Genomic DNA, 17,264 nt, shown 5'->3' with positions numbered 1-17,264 from the left:
AGACTGTAGGGAAAACTGTTGGAGCAGCTTCACAGTTAAATAACTGATTGTGAATGTATATTATTACCAGACAGGGATTAGCCTTGGGTCATTTTGACAAGTTTTCACATTTTTCCTAAAGGTTGGTTCTTTGTGTATTTCACGGAATCAACAATTGTACAATGTATTACGTCTTTCTGCTTTCATTTAACTAACTGTTAGCCTGCTATTAAGCTTCCACAGGGCTGCTTTATAGTGTTTCTTTGTTGGTTCCACAGTGAAACACAAGAGGCCCAGTTTGTTGTGCAGTGTGGAAGCAGAAGTGGTTGAAAACAACCCTTGCTTGTATAATTGTACAGTTTATCAGGGGTGGCTCATTAATGCTATTCAAATGAAGTTAATGTATGCATTGTGGGGGATTTCACAGAGGGATTGTCATCAGAGACAATTTGTTTATTTCTTCTTTAAAAAAGTGGAACCTTTAGGTGATAGAAAACAATCTCTAAAACCTTTGTGAAAGACGCAAAAACCCTTCATACGTTGTTGTGACTGCACTCATTCCTTGCTGCTGTCGCCTTTTATGGTCTATACTTTCTATAGCGCTTTCCAAACTTACTTAAGGCCCTAAATGCTATACAGTCACAAGTCCCCTTCACCCATAAACACTCACACATTCACTGTCTGAGTGGTAGGTACCATGCAAGGACACTTCAACTCATGGGAACCAAACCTGCAACCCTCTTATCAGGGGTTGACCCAAACTTTAGTTTGTTGCAGTTCTAGATTTGATTAAATTGCTTAACAATGAAACAAGGGTTTCCATGCTCCGACAGAAGCTCTCCACACAGCCATTGGCCCACAAAGACGAAGCAAAGGCCCGTCTTTGCCCAGACGGTCCATGTGTCTGTTTAAATGGCCCCCTGAAGAGTGGATTAGTCCTGTCCTTGTGTACACCTTCTCATCAAGTGACGCCTTTCCAGAACCAAAAGGGATTTAACCAGTAAGACCCCTTGTGGTCCAAATGTGAAGCACAGGACATGAGGTGGAATAATGGTGCTCCCTTTTTACAGCTAAAACGGACGACTAAAAGGTTGTATCTGTGGTTCTTAGTACCGGGATGATGATCTGAGCAACCATCTCCAGTCAGGATGTTTCTCCAGAAGGGACTAAAGATCAGCCGGTAACAGTGAGGTTGACAGGTGGGCAAACCTGAGGCGTCACAAACACATCAGCTGATGACTTTAAAGACAAACTATAATAACTCAGGTTGTCCTTGGTGTACTGCTGAACACTGGACCTCATAAGATCTTGTACGGATGTCAGTAAGATATAAACATACAGTATTTTAGTATCAGTCTCATCCCAGCAGCTTTTTACCTTTATGAACCTGATGCACCTCCATTTTGGTTCTTCAACGCCTCTAAATCCTAATGTTTTTGGTTGGAAGTGTTCGGCATTAAGAGGACTTTTGGGAACATTAACCTCTCCAACCCAGGGGTCTCGTCTGAGCGCTCGCACCAGCTTCATGGTATCTGCTTACACTTGCAGGGCTGCGTGTGACAGCTGTCAGCCTGCATGTAGCGACCTCATCATAGATAACAGGCCTGCTGGAGAGGGGTCAGGACACGTCAAATAACATCTACTCCCCTCCATGAAATCGGTTTTAGCCCCCTGTGGGGGTTTGCATGTGGGGTAACAGTAGAGGCAGAAACGGGCCCAGCTGTGATCTAATCTGGCTAATGGCACTCAAGACAGATGGCAGCTCCCTCCTCTGTTCTGTGTGTGTGTGTGTGTGTGTGTGTGTGTGTGTGTGTGTGTGTGTGTGTGTGTGTGTGTGTGTGTGTGTGTGTGTGTCTGCACGTACATGCATGTGCACAGGCCCCTTTCCAGCATTAGGAATTGTAATCACAAATGAGCCTTTAAATGGAAGTTTACACCCACTGCCACTACAGTTACTTTGTATCCCACTTCTTGGTAAATGCGATACCTGAATTAAAAGATCAAACAGCACACATTTATGTTTTAAAGGGTCTAAATCATGCTAAATCAACCTTTTTGAGCTTTTAAGTGTATTATAATGTTAATTCCTCACTAAAAACATTCCCAATCCCCATGGATCCATTCACACATCTGAATCAGTCGACCTGGTCCCTTTGCTGAAAAACAGCCCCAAAGCATGATGCTTCCACCCCCATGCTTTACAGTAGGTATGGTGTTTTTTGGTTGTAACTCAGCATTCAAGTAGAGTTCTTGCCAAAAGTTCAATTCTGGTTTCATGTGACCATAGGACATTCTCTCAATTCTCTTCTGAATCATCCAAATGCTCTCTAGCAGACTTTAAATGGGCCTGAACATGTACTGGCTTTAAGAGGGGGACACGTCTGGCCCTGCAGGGTTAGAGTCCCTGGTGGTGTAGTGTGTTACTGATGGTAGCATTTGTTACTTTGGTCCCAGCTCTCTGCAGGTCATTCACTAAGTTCCCGTGTGGTTCTGGGATGTTTGCTCACAGTTCGTTCTTGTGATAATTTTGACCCCACGGGGTGAGATCTTGGGGGGAGCCCCAGATGGAGGGAGATCATCAGTGGTCTTGTATGTCTTCCGTGTCCTAATAGTTGATTTCTTCACACCAAACTGCTTACCTGTTGCAGATTCAGTCTTCCAGCCTGGTGCAGGTCAACAATCTGGTTTCTGGTGTCCTTAGACAGCTCTTTGGTCTTGGCCATAGTGGAGTTTGGAGAGTGACTGTTTGAGGTTGTGGACAGGTGTCTTTTATTTAGGTAACCAGTTCAAATAGGTGACATTAATACAGGTAACCAGTGGAGGACAGAGGATCCTCTACAGAACAAGTTACAGGTCTGTGAGAGACAGAATGTTTGTTTGTAGATGACTAAATACTTATTTTCCACCATGATTTGCAAATAAATTCTTTAAAAATCAGACAATGTGATTTTCTGGATTTTTTTTCTCATGTTGCCTTTCATAGTTGAGGTTTACCTATGATGAAAATTACAGGCTTCTCTCATCAATTTAAGTGGGAGAACTTGCACAATTAATGGCTGACTGAATACCTTTTTGCCTCACTGTAGTTTACTCTGAAAGGCTTTAGAAAAGCATGATATAGACCCCTTTATATTTAGGCTTAAATGCATGTGATGATTCTAATTTTAGTTGAGACTGTGAAAGGATATTTGAGTTGTAGCTCATTTTAAAGTTATGCTCTGATTGTCTTTTCATCTATTTTCAAGCGTTCCCAGTGGTCTTTAAAATATGATGAAGCCGTTTTAGCCAAAATCCAAAACTTGTGTCGTTTTCTGGGGTTTCGGCAGAGCGGCAGGAGTTTATTAGAAATTCATCTCTGAGTCGTGTGTGTGTGTGTGTGTGTGTGTGGGGGGGGGGGGGGGGGGGGGGGGGCTGTTGATAAGAAGCAACCATTGGCTGTGTAAGAGAACTGGACTGAGCAGCTGTAATGACACCCTTAGAAAATGCCTTACCTTCGGCTCCAGTGAAACAAAGCCATTTCAGTCGCCATTTTTCAGGGATATGGACGTCGCTGTGTTGGAGCCAGACAACAGTGATTGGTCCGGATCCTTCTGAGTCCCGTTTTTATGGCAGCTACTGTTAATGTTCGAGGTGAGGGGAACCACATAAGGCACATGACTGGTCAGTTTAAAACTTGCGATAAAGAAAAAAATATCATGAAAAAAATTAGGAATATCAAGAAGATGTTAAGAAACAGGTATCAGAGCCAGAATGGTGTTTTCTGACCAATAGGACGTCGAACAGCTGTTTATTTCTCTGCAGAAGTCTATGGGATTTTGTCCTATTAGAGCCAGCAGGTGCTTCCTGTTTGGAACATGAGGGGGAGGGGTCACTCAGTCCAACTCTCTTTATACAGTCACTGGTCCTCAGATCCCCAACTTAATATTAACGATGCAAAGAAAAAAAAATGTGGGCAATAACAGAGCTATCCAGCCGTACTGTTTAGAAACAGATTCCAGCTCAGACAAGTAAAACAAAGACGTACATCTATTGGTCTGCAGGTAGATGCATCAGAATGGAGCGGAGCAGGGAGACTTTGGCTTGGCCAGCAAATTTTCGACGTCACAAATGCCATTTTTTATTAACAGCATTTTCCGTCTGCTCCCGACTCACTATCTGAATAAAGAAATACTCAGAAATGCAATTTCTAGCTTAATTTTCTTTATACATGTCCTCCACCGTGAGAACAATTGCCACAAGAACACGTTAAAAACACCAAAAACATCATTTCCATTGGAGTGGGTCTTAAGCAATCCACAAGTTGTGACCGGCTAAGAAAGTTAGAAATGAATGTCTATAAGGGAGCAGTTCTCTGCCTAAACCAGAGCTCCGTTGGCTCCATCATCTCTACATTTGAGGCATTGAATGTGAATGCATTTTCTTGTGCCAGCTCACACACAAGCCCTCTGTTTGCGCTGTTGTGCGCGCTCGTGAAGGGTGCCTGCCACTGGCGGTTAAACGTATTCTTTTTCCATTTCTATGGTACTATGATGTTCCTCTCCTCAGTCCATGGTTCCTGTTTCCGTGGAGGTGCAGAGGTTGGATGAGTCGCCATTTTCTGTCAGCTGACGGCTGCAGATTTTACACGCATTGCCCAATATTGGAGAAGCACAGACTAGTGACCTTTTAAAAGTGCTTTCCTTGACTTGGGAAATATGTTTTTGTAAACGTCGAGGCTGCAATGTGGATCTTGCAACACTGGATTCAATGAAGTTGTTTCTAGTTTGGTGTGTTTTGTAGAATTGACGATCTTTGCAGTTTTCTTTGTCGTCGTGAGCTGGATAAGGATGTTGCATTCACTGACCCTTGGACTTCTTTTATTGAGTTATTGCTTCTTAGAACCAAAACTACATTGAAGTTTCCAGCAGGTTGTTGCTCTGGGTCATTTTTTTATGTGCTATAATCCTTGTTAATGTAACAAAATTTGGTGTTAAATGAAAACAATCTGTTGTCAAATGTTAACCTTCAGATGGGCGATGTTCTGGATATGAATGACTTTCAGTTGCAGCTTTTTTCAGCAGCCGTTTGGAGTTATTCATCACACTTGTTAAATAAAGCTGAGGCATGCAGAGGTTATGGACTATGCATAATTCTACATCTTGTAGATACATTTTTTTATTCACTCGAGTTCTTTTCTGCATTTCGTCAACATGCTAGCATTTTTGGGGATCCCCTTCCTCTGCAGTTGTGTTGGCTCAGAGGCTGCTGTCCTCAGCTGCGGCTGGAAGTCACAGATCCTCCCACCCTGCGGTAAACATGTCCCTATAAATAGAGCTGAGGGAGAAACAAGCCAGCGGCAGAACGACAGGCATCCACACTACAAGCTCCAGCACAAAAACACACACCCACCCTCCCAACCCAACATCCCAAGATCTGACCCTGTGGCTCCTGCTCCCACTCGGGGCCCCCAGTCAGGTTCATCCAATCCGTCATCACCGAGAGCAGCAGTCAGAAGGTGCTTTTTCCTCACGGCCCGGTTTGTGCCTCTGTGGACGGCATCTGTTCCTGTGCATTGCTGCGTGTGCTATTCACAGAAGTAAAGGTCAGGCTGGGAAGAAGCGTTCTGCTCGAATACTTTAAATTCTTGTGTGTAAATACTTGGGAGACGGGAGGTAGTATTCTGATTATTTTAGCTCATGAAAGACATGTGACTCCTCGTTACAGCTGTGAAACATGACACCCCCCTTTTAGAAAAGTTTTTTAAATCTAACTTAAACACATAAGTTAGCTAGTAAGAGCAAATATTTTCTGGCTACTTGTTGTTAAATGTTTTTTTTTTTTTTATGTGCAATTGAAGATCCAATATGAGGAACAGGTCCAAGCAATTGACTTTTCTTCAGCTTGATCTCCAATGCTTGGTGATTTTAGCACAATTTTGCAAAGACAAAAGAGGGTTTTTTGGGAAAACATCTATTGCTGCTCTTATTTTGTCTTATTTTAGCAGCAAAGTAAAATTAGAATCGGAGTCTAATCAGTTTTAAAGCATCTCATCAGCATTGCCCTTTATAATCAGCGGCTTAAGAGAATTTTTGACCCTGTGGTCCATCAGCTGACTCGCTCGGATTCTCTGTGTTCCTCCTCCAGTGTGATTTGCCATGACGACTGAATCAGGCTCGGAGTCCAAGCAGCCGCAGGAGAACAGGGAGGCGGAGAAATCTAAAGCGGCGGAGGAGCAGACCTCACCACAGAACCAGCCCGAGAAGTTCCCCGCCGCCGCCGGACACAGCACGCCGGCCAAGAGAGAACAGGTCAGCGCGCAGAGCTTTCCACGGCGGTTCTGACACAATGGCCTCCAAATCACGCCGTTCCCCATCTTTCTGTAGCATTTACATGGTAGAGAAATGAAGAATGTGTTTTGGCTGCTTTGTTGACCCAATTAACTTTGATTAACTTTTTTCTAAATGCATACTGTCTTTTTTGAAAGACCTCATTAGTAGTTCTTCATGAGGTCCTTCTGAATGTCATAACTCTTTGTCTTACGGTCAGTGCTCTTTGCTTTTAGCATCAGAATAAGGAAAGGACATTGACTGCAGCTCCGCAGTGTCACACCGCCACTATGTTCATTTAACGCATTTTCTGTGAAGAAATCTTGCGATCATGCAGATGTCCATTGAGGGTTTCGGGTCTTTAGTTACAAGTGCTATAACTGCAGAGAGCGTCCGTGCCTGAATGAACCAGCAGAATAGCTCTATATTAGATGATGTGGGGGACGTGACCATGGAAGCAAAAGAACATCTGCAGCAGGGCGTAACACTCGATCCTCCTGGTGAATGTGAAGAACAAACGTCTGAAGCCTCTTTTTCAGGTTAAAGCCGGTCAGGGTCGGCTTTGTTTTCACTGAGGTGGAAAATTAGATTTTTCGCTTAAAGACATAATGGTGCTGAACTTCTGATCTCATCTGCTTGGTTGGATTCAGTTTTACTTGGGTAGGAATGTGAGGAAACTGGTGTTTCTTCTGAAAGAAAGTGACGGGCGAGGGCTGCAGGTGAGGGTACTGCAGAGCTGTTTAAAACCCTTTCAGTCTCCAAAAAAGAATCATCACAGTGGGGTTATAAGTAAAGGGTTAATGATGTTTTCTGCTTTCAGGAGCAGCAGAGAGAGGATCAGGTGTCCCACAGGTCGTCCTCCAGTCGTCTGTCCAAGTCTCCTTTGAGGGGAGTCCGTAAAGTGAAGATAATGCAGTGTAAAGTGGCCCTGCTGGACGGCTCCGACTACACAGTGGATGTGGAGGTGACTTCTGGCTCTTCAATAAAAACAAATCCCTCATAGAGCCATAGATGTTTAAAAAACCGTTTCTGCATCATCCTGTTTTGTTCTGATTCTAGCATATAAAACCAGTCCTAACACAAAAATCTGAATCCTCTTCTTCCTCTGTGGGACCTGAAGGCAATCTGCAGCGAACAGAGCGTTCTTCTTTGGCTCAAACTGGTGGTCTGGAGTCTTTTCTGGAAACAGATGCAATTAAAGTCCCTCTCCAATCCTCTGCTGATCTATTTTCAAAAATATTGTCGTTTTCTAGGACATAATTTCTGCAGAGCGGCATTAGTTCATCAGAAATTCCCCTCTGATTTGTGGTTGGCGACATAAACCAGAGGAAGTAAGCCTCTGCTTATTTCCTATCATCCCTTTGTTTGCAGTCTCTTCTGCTACTTTACAGCCCCTCACAACTGCAAGCTAACTTCACTGAACAGAAATGGCAGCAGTACCAGACCTATCCAGCCGAACATTTTAGTATGGCGTTTCATATCTGCCATAAAGTGAAAGGGCATGAAGACAAATGAATGGGCGTATTCAGGATTTGAGTGAGGGAACCTTACAACCGCGCAATTCTAACCGAGCGATCCCGCATTTTAAAACTGCAGGCCTGCAATCCTAACTGAGCGGTGATCCCACACGGTCAGTTCCTCTTAGCGCCCTCACCAGCATTTTCGCTCAGTATCAAGGGGGTGTGTTTGTCACTTGCGGTCAGCAACCTTTCTGGTCATCTTTTGGTGGAATCATCCGGAGTCGATCAATACCAGAAAATATCAGACACTTAGACGCAAGTTCTCCTCCATCAAGCTATTCCTAAAGCTTTGACATGCAGAACTCTGAAGCTTTCCTTAAACGTGTTCAGGAGTCTTCTCTGCTAATCTCCTTTTAGCAGATTCCTTCACCCCGGGGGTTTGGACTGAGGGATTAGCCAACTCTTCTGGTGGTAATTGTAAGTTGATGAGTTCTGGGAGTAAAAAGCAGCATTTGTTAGGAGGAATCTGTGTCAGATGTCCCACTGCCACCTTGGAGGTTTTTTTAAGGGCAAGAGTGTTTATTCTAAAATAAATGTTTACATATTAGATTTTCTTATTTGTCGCTCCTACATGACAATCATTTTAGATTTTGACTTGTGGGAAGAAAAAATGATCTTTTTTTATTTTTAGGAATCTTGACCAAGAACAGTTCAAGTCTGAATGAAGTGAAGTGAAATATTTAGTCTTTGGGGTTAAAATTTGAATGAATTGGAGCCGTTCTAGAGATTCTTTGCTTAAACATGTGAAGATGGAGTTGCAGTAATCAAGACGAGAAATTTGACTTTATTTTAGATGATGATAACAACAGCGAACAAGTGACCCGACATGAGAGTCAAGGGATAAAACCTGGTCGAAAGTAATGAACTAACTGTGGAGCTCTTGTGCTGAAAACAGGATTCATTTTATGTTAAATGTCTTAAAGGTCCTGGCCACTTCCTACTCATCCCTAAATGAAATGTAAAGGTTTTTCTGTCATGATGGTTTATGAGTCTGGATTCAAGCTTTTCTTTGACATCAAATTCCAACATCTTTCTGTGAATCTGCACAAGCACCTGCTTAGGTGAGCAGTTCCTGGATTTTCACACTTGACTACATTAAAGGGGTCACAAAAACCGTTGTGACCAAAGAGGAAAAAAAGGGGAAAGGGCGTTATTTATTTGTACTGAAAAACCTAAAGGAAACCAGAATAGGTGAAGGGAGAGATCACCCTGGGTTGGTTTCAGTCTGCAGGCCTGCAGCCAGACTCAGTCCATCCCACACAGTAGACCTTCCTGCTGTGGCACAGAAGAATTGCAGAAATGCAGACTATAGTTGAGCCCTATAAACCTGTTTGTGTCGGTTCTATTCTGGATGGTTTCTACTTTTCATGGCTGGAACAAACGGATCACCTCTTTGAAGGAGGGGGGAATCCAGCAGAACCAGACTTTTCTCTGGTGGTGCTTACTGCCTAAAAAAGTTAGTTGCCAGTTATTTTTGATAAAAGCACAAAAGGGGGAACTGTTAGTCACTTCTGCAGCAACCACTAAGGCAGAGTCAGCCCGCCCACCGACAAAAAGCAGCTCCACTCACAGCCAGCAGACGTGAAGTGTTTCTTCTGGCTGTGCATGACCAACGATTGAGGTCAGAAGACTCTCAAATCCACCCAGTCCCTTTAGAAAGAAGTCCAGTTTGTCAAGACTTGACGTTTTTATCTTGCCGGTCTTGGTGGAATTTCCTCCTGTGAGGAGTTGTGTCTGCGTGTTGGTTATCAGTTCGGACTCTGTCCTTAAGTTTTTGAAGAAAATGCATCCAGAAAATACTAACTTCTGGTAATTTTTTCCTGATGTTGTTTACTAAGTGCAGCAGTAAATACCATTTGTATTGTTACGGTGATGAAAGGAGTTTGTTTTTCTGTTAGACAGACTGTCAGCAGTGTATAGAAACTCCTGAGGGTGATGGATGGAGGAGCTTTGCTCCGTCACAGCTTTACGTTTCTGTGTCAGAAGCTGCCGTCACTCCTGATTTTGCTGGTTCTGCAGGCGAATGAACTGTTGGATTAACTCCCCTCCAGCAGTGAAAATCCACACAGTTTGAGAGATTCTTTGGTCGTGGAGCTGGAGATCGATCCTCTGCATTTAAGTCCTCTTGTACACCTCGCAGCTCCTGCCATGCCGCTGTGCAGAGGATGTGTCAGACGGCACGCTGCTGCTTCAGACGGTTGCATTGCTGCAGGGCGCCATGTGTGCTCTGTCATGCTACTGCGACAGATGTGCCGGCGTGCTGCGAGAATCATCCGTGGCAGGCTTTTGGCCCACTCAGAGGAGAGGCAGGCGTGTGCATTCAGGAGCCGTGCACCAGTGTCTGTGTCAAAGCTTTGGGCGTTGGGAATCGGTCGGAGGGGGGGGCACAATGAGGAAAAACGAATATTTTTCTGGTAGTGGTGGAACGATGGCAGAAGCTCTGAACTCACTCAGCCTTTATAGGATTCATGTCGACCACTTCTCTGGTATCATAGTGCATCGTGGGTAACGTTTGCTTCACTTGAAAAAGCCTGTTTCCTGGTTTACTCTGTGAGCCTTTTTCATTCAACCATTGACTGTAAATGAGAACCGGACTGAGAAGCCCCTCCCCCCTCACTTTCCATACGGGAAGTGGCTCCAAGAAGCCAGAATCCCATAGACGTCTATAGAGAAATGAACCGCTGTTACTCTGTCATTCTATTGGTCAGAACAACCATTCTGGATATGATGCCTCAGCAAAAGTGTGTGTTCTCATGTCCAATTTTCAAAACGGTCGACAGATTTTCAAGTGGTAGGGGTGTGGACTTCCAACATCCTAACTCCTGATTGGCAAGAGAGGTTGCCATAGAAAACGTTGACTTAGACCAATCACTCATTGCTAACAATTTCTGGCGACATCCATATCCTGAAAGAATGGCGACTGAATTGACGTCATTCAGTTGGAGCTGGAAGCAAACCATTTCCCATGGAGGACGTCCGCCTCACTCGCTCCAGTTCTTATATACAGTCAATCCTTTTCACATACCGTATTTTCCGGACTATAAGTCGCACCGGACTATAAGTCGCACCAGCCCAAAAATGCATTATAAAGTAGAAAAAAACACAGATAAGTCGCACTGGACTATAAGTCGCATTTTAACTTTCACAACCTTATATGACACAATCATAGCAGACTGTTTATCTAATAATTTCACAGTAATTTTTTCTCAAACTTATTTATTTATTCTTTTCATGAAGCATCATTGGCCAACTAATACTCTGTTTTCATCCTGTATTTGTAGAAACAGTTTTCACTTTTATTGCATTTCTGAATCTATGAAATCATTGGAAAATAGAATATTGTGTTCTTAGCCTTCAAGATCTTACTGTAAAAAAAAGTTTGCTGATTCTCTGAGTCACTTAACATCCTCTTAACACTTAACATACCTCAAACATCAAATTGACCCAGAAACATCATCTCTGTTCCTCACAAATGAACATAACAGGAGGGTTAACAATGTATTTATTTCAATTTATTTCTAATATAAGTCGCTGCGCAGTATAAGTCGCAGCCCTTGCCAAACTATGAAAAAAAGGGCGACTTATAGTCCGGAAAATACGGTATATGGTTTCAAACAGGGAAATGTTTAGAGGCTCCACTGTGATCAGTGCACATCTGTCCTACACGGCGGACAACATCTGCCCGTCTCATCAGCACACACTCTCTGTTACATCCAAAGGCATAAGGTTTCTGCTTAAATACTCACCAGCTTTTAGGAGAATTTCTGATGATTGGTGGCTTCTTTTACAGAAAAAATCTGCCTCTTTAACAAAACTTCTTCTTTATCTGGAAAAAATGATACGCTTGAAAGTATACATGCACTCAAAATCTAGGAGCAGCTGTTTTAATCTAACGTTTGACCCAGATCAAGGAAGGCAGTGATCATCCACTCACTGAAAACCCCCAACAGAGTTTAACTTATGATTTACCCCCAGAATTTTCCTTTTGTTTCACAGAAACGAGCAAAGGGCCAAATCCTCTTTAGCAAAATTTGTGAACACCTCAACTTACTGGAGAAGGATTACTTTGGCATCACATACAGAGATATAGAGAACCAGAAGGTTGGTCGCCAAACTCCCCTCATGTTCATTTCTTTCTGGTTTTAAAAACCTGTTTACTTTGTAGTTGGCTCTCAAACGGGTGACTCTCATGTGTGCTTATCTGTGCAGAACTGGTTGGATCCCTCCAAGGAGCTGAAGAAGCAGATCCGCAGTAAGGAATCAAGTAAAACCACCAATCATGTCTTAATAATAATGAATTGGATTAATCTGCGCCTTTTCAGACGCTCAAAGCGTTTACAATATGTCCTTTATTCATTCACCCCTCGTTCATACTTGGTGATGGTAAACTACTGATGGGGCAGACTGATAAAGGCGGGAGGGTAAAGTGTCTTGCCCAAGGACACAACAACGGGGGGAGCGGGGATCGAACCGCCAACCCTCTGATACACTGCCGCCCAGAGCTTTGATGGATCTTCCTGATTTTAACACGAGTGTGTTTATGTCTTAGATGGTCCCTGGAACTTTGCTTTCAACGTCAAGTTTTACCCCCCAGACCCCTCCCAGCTCTCAGAGGACATCACACGGTCAGTCCCAGTTGAAGTTCTTTCGTTTTTTTTCAGTCTACATCTTTAGAAATCTCTTTCTATTACAAAGTGATTTTAAAGGAAATGGAAGATTTATGCGACCACAGAATATTTTTCAGACTTTTTTGACAAAACCAAATAAAGTATTAATGCCTTCGTACCTGCAACCCACAGGTACTACTTGTGCTTGCAGCTGAGGGACGATGTGGTGTCTGGCCGCCTGCCCTGCTCCTTTGCCACCCACACAGTGCTGGGCTCCTACACGGTGCAGTCCGAGCTCGGGGACTATGACCCTGAAGAAATGGCCAGTGACTACGTCAGCGAACTGCGCCTGGCACCCAACCAAACCAAAGAACTGGAAGAGAAGGTCATGGAACTCCACAAGACCTACAAGTTGGTGTCTTCACTCTCTCCGTCATTGTTTTTCAACCACTGTTTCTGCGTGACTGTTTTGTTTTCAGCCATTGTTTAGGAAATGTTTTGAAAGTTTTCACTGTTTCTAATGTCCTGTGGCAGTGTGTTCCATAACCGTGTGCCTATGATTGACACCACTGTTTGGCTAAACTTAGTCCTGCGTCTTTGAACATCACAGTCCCCTGGAGTTGGAGCCCTGAGTTCTTGTGTGGCTTGCTTATGTCGGATGTGTCTGATCAGGGGGATGACGCCAGCTGAAGCAGAGATGCACTTCCTGGAAAATGCAAAGAAGCTGTCCATGTATGGTGTGGACCTCCATCACGCTAAGGTGAGCAAATCTCTTCAGTCAACGCAAGTTATTACTGCAAGTCACTTTTCCTGCCTAAAGAAAACTAATATCACTTCAAAATGTAATAATGCAAGCTACAGTTTTCCCACCTGTTCAGAAATGTTTTGGTTTTTTTCTGCAACATTTCCTGCAGCAGAAATGGGGTTTCCAGTTCCATCAAAGGTGGTAAAAATCAAATAAATGAAATCTATTTAGAATACTTCTGCAGGTTGTGAAAATCCTCTGGCCTTTACTCAGTTTGACATTTCATTAGACACAGAATGGGACGTTTTCTCATGAATTTCTCTACATCTGAAGAATGTTGGGATGCTCTTGTTGGACCACTATGAGGAGGGACAGCTTAATGTTGTTCATGTTTAGCATTAGTTGATCTGCTTTATTGCATTGGCTGAGATGTTTTCCATGAGTTTCCGCTCCGTCCTCGCTGTGCAGCTGTTGCTGAAATGTGACGTGTGATTGGTATCGCTTGAGGATCATGTCTCCGTTCTCATGGATCGGTGTTGGCAGAACAGCTAACAGTGTTTTTTTTCATCCAAACCTCATCATTTAGTGGCTTTAGTTTGCTTGTTTCCTGAACTGTTGGAGTTTGTGTTGCAGCATCATTTCTCTAGTAGGAGGGGACACTTCCTGGAAAGAGTGTAAATATTCCTGAAGTTCATGTCTTACATTAAATAAAAAAATAATTCAGCTCTAAGTGAAAAGCCACGATTTAAAAACTGTACGTACTAAAAGTGACAGCTATGGGTTGTCTGGTAAAGGACAGTTTTCTTTTGGCTTCTCGTCGGGCTCTCCTCCTGAAAGAAGACGTGTTTTTTTTTCTTTTGATGTGGTTTAGAAAAGTGGCAGTGAGTCAAGGAACAACCAAAGTTTCTGTTGTTTCTAAGCAATCACCGCTGTGCAGAGAATCATTTGTGGTGCATCATGAGTGCGTGGAACAACTTTACAGCCAAGACCGACCTTTGTTTAGCTACGTGAAAAATTAGGCAAGAATTTAGCACATAATATAAATATTGTATTACAGTAATGAAAAATAACAATAAATCATTATAATAAAAAAGGTGTGGTTGAACAGAAATATTTCACTGTGTGATTATATAAACCCGGGGTCTCAAACTCAATTTACATTGGGGGCACTGAAGGCGGGGTCTAGCTGAGGCTGGGCCGGAACCTCAGCGTGCACACACTTGTGTCTGAGAGTCAATGCCAGTTTAAATCAGAATATTAGGCTAGCTTTGTGTTAAATGATCAATTAGGCTTAGAGTTACATCTCCTTTACCGTTTCCCTCTTCTTGAAAACATGCCTGTGGGCTTGCACATCTGGCAGCATCCTCAGTCAACGCCTTTCTTTTCTTTAATCTGGCCTTTTCCGCCCCGCCTAGTCTCTTCCTACCAAGGTTATTATAGTTAACGAAAACGAACGAAAAAACTAAAACTAGAACTGAAAAAACATTTTCGTTAACTGAAATAAAAATAAAAACGAGAGTTTTTAATAAAACGAAAACTAACTAAAACTGTTTGTTGTGTGAATAAAACGAACTGAAACTAAATAATAATAACCCCAAAAAAGACTTAGTTTTCGTCTTTGTTAATACATAAGTCTTTTGGGTTGAAATAAAATCTATTTACTTCACGCTGCTAGTTTTACTGTGTATTTGACCCCTACGGCATCACGTTGTCACGTTGTCTGTGAGGTCACATGATGTCTGTCAGACACTGCCGGCTAGCGTTGTCATAGACATTTACATGAGCGTGATGGCTGCATTAAAAGTTGGGAGAAAGGGGGAGAGTCCTATTTGGGACTTTTTTGAATATAACAGCGTCGAAAACTAAAGTAAGTGCCTTGTAGTCGAAGCAGGAGACAAAATTTGTGGAACGCTCCTCAAAGGGAAAAACCCTACGAATCTAAAAGTACATTTAAAAAGCGCACACAAAAACGCAAATCAACAGTACCTAGACAAGCTAGCCTGTCGCCCGCCCTCCCCCGAAAAAGAAGCTAGAGCAGGTAACGTAATGCTGTTATCGGCTGTTTTATTTTAATTTAAGGATGGTTGTCCTTGTGTCCTCTGAATAATAAGTGTTTCAAAATGTATCTTTGATTGAGTTTTTATTATACAATACTTATTCTGGTGATTTTGAATCATGCACCTGATAAATATCCTAATTTACAAAAAAAAAAAAAGAAAAAACTAAAACTAACACTAAAACTAATAAAAACTAAACTAAAACGAAGCAATTTCAAAAAATAAAAACTAATAAAAACTAGTAAAGCTGCCTCTAAAAACTAATTAAAACTAAATAAATTTAAAAAGAAAAATTCGAAACGAAATAAAAACTAAAACTAATAAAAAATCCGAAACTATTATAACCTTGCTTCCTACCCGTTTTTACGCGCGTTAATCTGCCGGCAGGCCCGCTTCTCTGCTCCAACTCGACTTTTTTTTTGGTAAGACGCGCTCTGGTGGATTCAACCAACTGTGAGCAATGCAAAAGGATGTTTGTGCATGCTGTTAACTGCCAAATTGGCGATGCCATTCCCTAAAGGGACGGGTCAATTTTGCAGAGATTCATTCATATTCTACTGTGACTATTTTCCCTTAACACCGACTGGCCCATAAATGAAGCGGCCCACCGGGAATCCTCCTGACTCTGCCGATTCCCCACTCCGCCCTTGAATGCAGCAGTGAAAAGATTTACAAATGAGCCTAATGGTGGAGGTTCCCATGATGCCTTATTTACTCTGCATGTTACATGAGTGACTTATGACATGAACACATTTCACCGGTGCATTCAGACGCCACGCTCGTCACCGCCGTCCCACAAACATCATGGCTGCCGTTGTGATGCTGCTGCGCTGACTCACACCGTCACCTCCACCTCTGGTTGGGGTGGTGCAGCTCTGGAGCCCAGCATGCTTTTCAGAGCTCTTTGTGTTCCACCGGCTTCAAATGCATCGTCCTAAAACCCGGACAGGAAGGACAGACGGAGCGCTGTCATCCCGGAGCGAAGTCATAATGGTCGGTCTCTGTGATGCCAACGAGTGCTTTGAAAGGCAAAACGGGTGTAAATACGTGGATGCAGGGAGGAGTTAGTCCTCAGATGTAGATCAGGATTGGTGAGATGACAGAGATGAGGAAGAGGCTTTGATCAGTCAGAACTGGCGTCACCATCAGCGCTCGGTGTAGCTCCTCTGAGTCATCATTTTTTATATCTAAGAAGCCTAAATGCACATCAGAAGAGCCTCCTTCTTTTGTCTTCTCTCCTCTCTCATTAAATGCAAAGTTGGTAGGGAGTCTCTCTGAATGCTTGGCTCTGGATGAGGAGGAGGTAAGAGGCTGTTTTCCGTGTGCTTCCACTGCCTGAGTGAGTGTTCAGAGTGTTTTTCCACTTCTGCATGGTTACAAAGGTATCCTTTCCAGCATCCCGTTCCTCGACCTGACTCCGGGTCTTGGTTCTTGGGATGAGCGCTTCCTCATTGGTTTCACTGCTCATATCATTCTTAGTTGTGCCAGAAGGTTTCCTTCTACATCCCTCGTTTTGTCAGACTTGCTTTTGCTAAAAGGTGCACCTTGAATTCATGTTCAGCGTCACCACAGAGTGCATAGAGGTGATTAGAAGACCACCTGCCTGATTGCACTGCCTGCCTGCCCAAACCTGTTATTATCACCAACCTTTTCTTAAATTCCCTCTTTATCCTGCTGGGCTCCAATGCTTGAGGACTTCCCGTTCTCCCTGTAGAGTTGAAAAATTTGAGGGTGTGTGGACAGAAACATGTTTACATGAAGGTTTTGAGCAACGCTGTGTGAGATGGTCTAGTTATGGACGTTTCCTTCTCTCCTCTCCTGGTGTGGTGTTTGCAGGACTCTGAGGGAGTGGAGATCATGCTGGGAGTTTGTGCCAGCGGCCTCCTCATCTACAGAGACAAGCTGAGGATCAACAGATTTGCCTGGCCTAAGATCCTGAAGATCTCCTACAAGAGAAATAACTTTTATATCAAAATACGACCTGGAGAGGTAAAGATAAACTATGGGAGGAGTTTGAATGAGTATCTTTAAACTTGTCTAATAATTTAAAC

General features: G+C 43.1%; 1 protein-coding gene across 50 annotated transcripts in view; it reads left to right on the top strand.

Moving 5' to 3' along the window:
* The window catches only part of epb41l3b (erythrocyte membrane protein band 4.1-like 3b), a 47,538-nt gene that overhangs the window by 14,451 nt on the left and 15,823 nt on the right, over positions 1-17,264 (top strand). For 25 of the 50 annotated variants that reach the window (XM_078935337.1, XM_078935367.1, XM_078935374.1 and 22 more), the window contains 8 exons: positions 6,103-6,266; positions 7,105-7,248; positions 11,801-11,905; positions 12,014-12,056; positions 12,354-12,429; positions 12,604-12,822; positions 13,084-13,171; positions 17,050-17,202. In XM_078935337.1, coding sequence (XP_078791463.1) covers positions 6,114-6,266; positions 7,105-7,248; positions 11,801-11,905; positions 12,014-12,056; positions 12,354-12,429; positions 12,604-12,822; positions 13,084-13,171; positions 17,050-17,202 — 981 coding nt within the window. In that variant the 5' untranslated portion in view covers positions 6,103-6,113. Of the gene's footprint in view, positions 1-5,310; positions 5,561-6,102; positions 6,267-7,104; positions 7,249-11,800; positions 11,906-12,013; positions 12,069-12,353; positions 12,430-12,603; positions 12,823-13,083; positions 13,172-17,049; positions 17,203-17,264 lie in introns of those variants that run through there. The other 25 variants (XR_013650716.1, XM_078935324.1, XM_078935325.1 and 22 more) reach the window with 5 other exon arrangements.

Source organism: Oryzias latipes, chromosome 17, assembly GCF_053564925.1.
Source record: "Oryzias latipes strain Hd-rR chromosome 17, Olatipes_Hd-rR_3.1".
In the NCBI taxonomy this organism is placed as follows: Eukaryota; Metazoa; Chordata; class Actinopteri; order Beloniformes; family Adrianichthyidae; genus Oryzias; species Oryzias latipes.
Note: the sequence above shows the minus strand (reverse complement) of the source record. Positions and strands in the feature narration are given on the sequence as shown.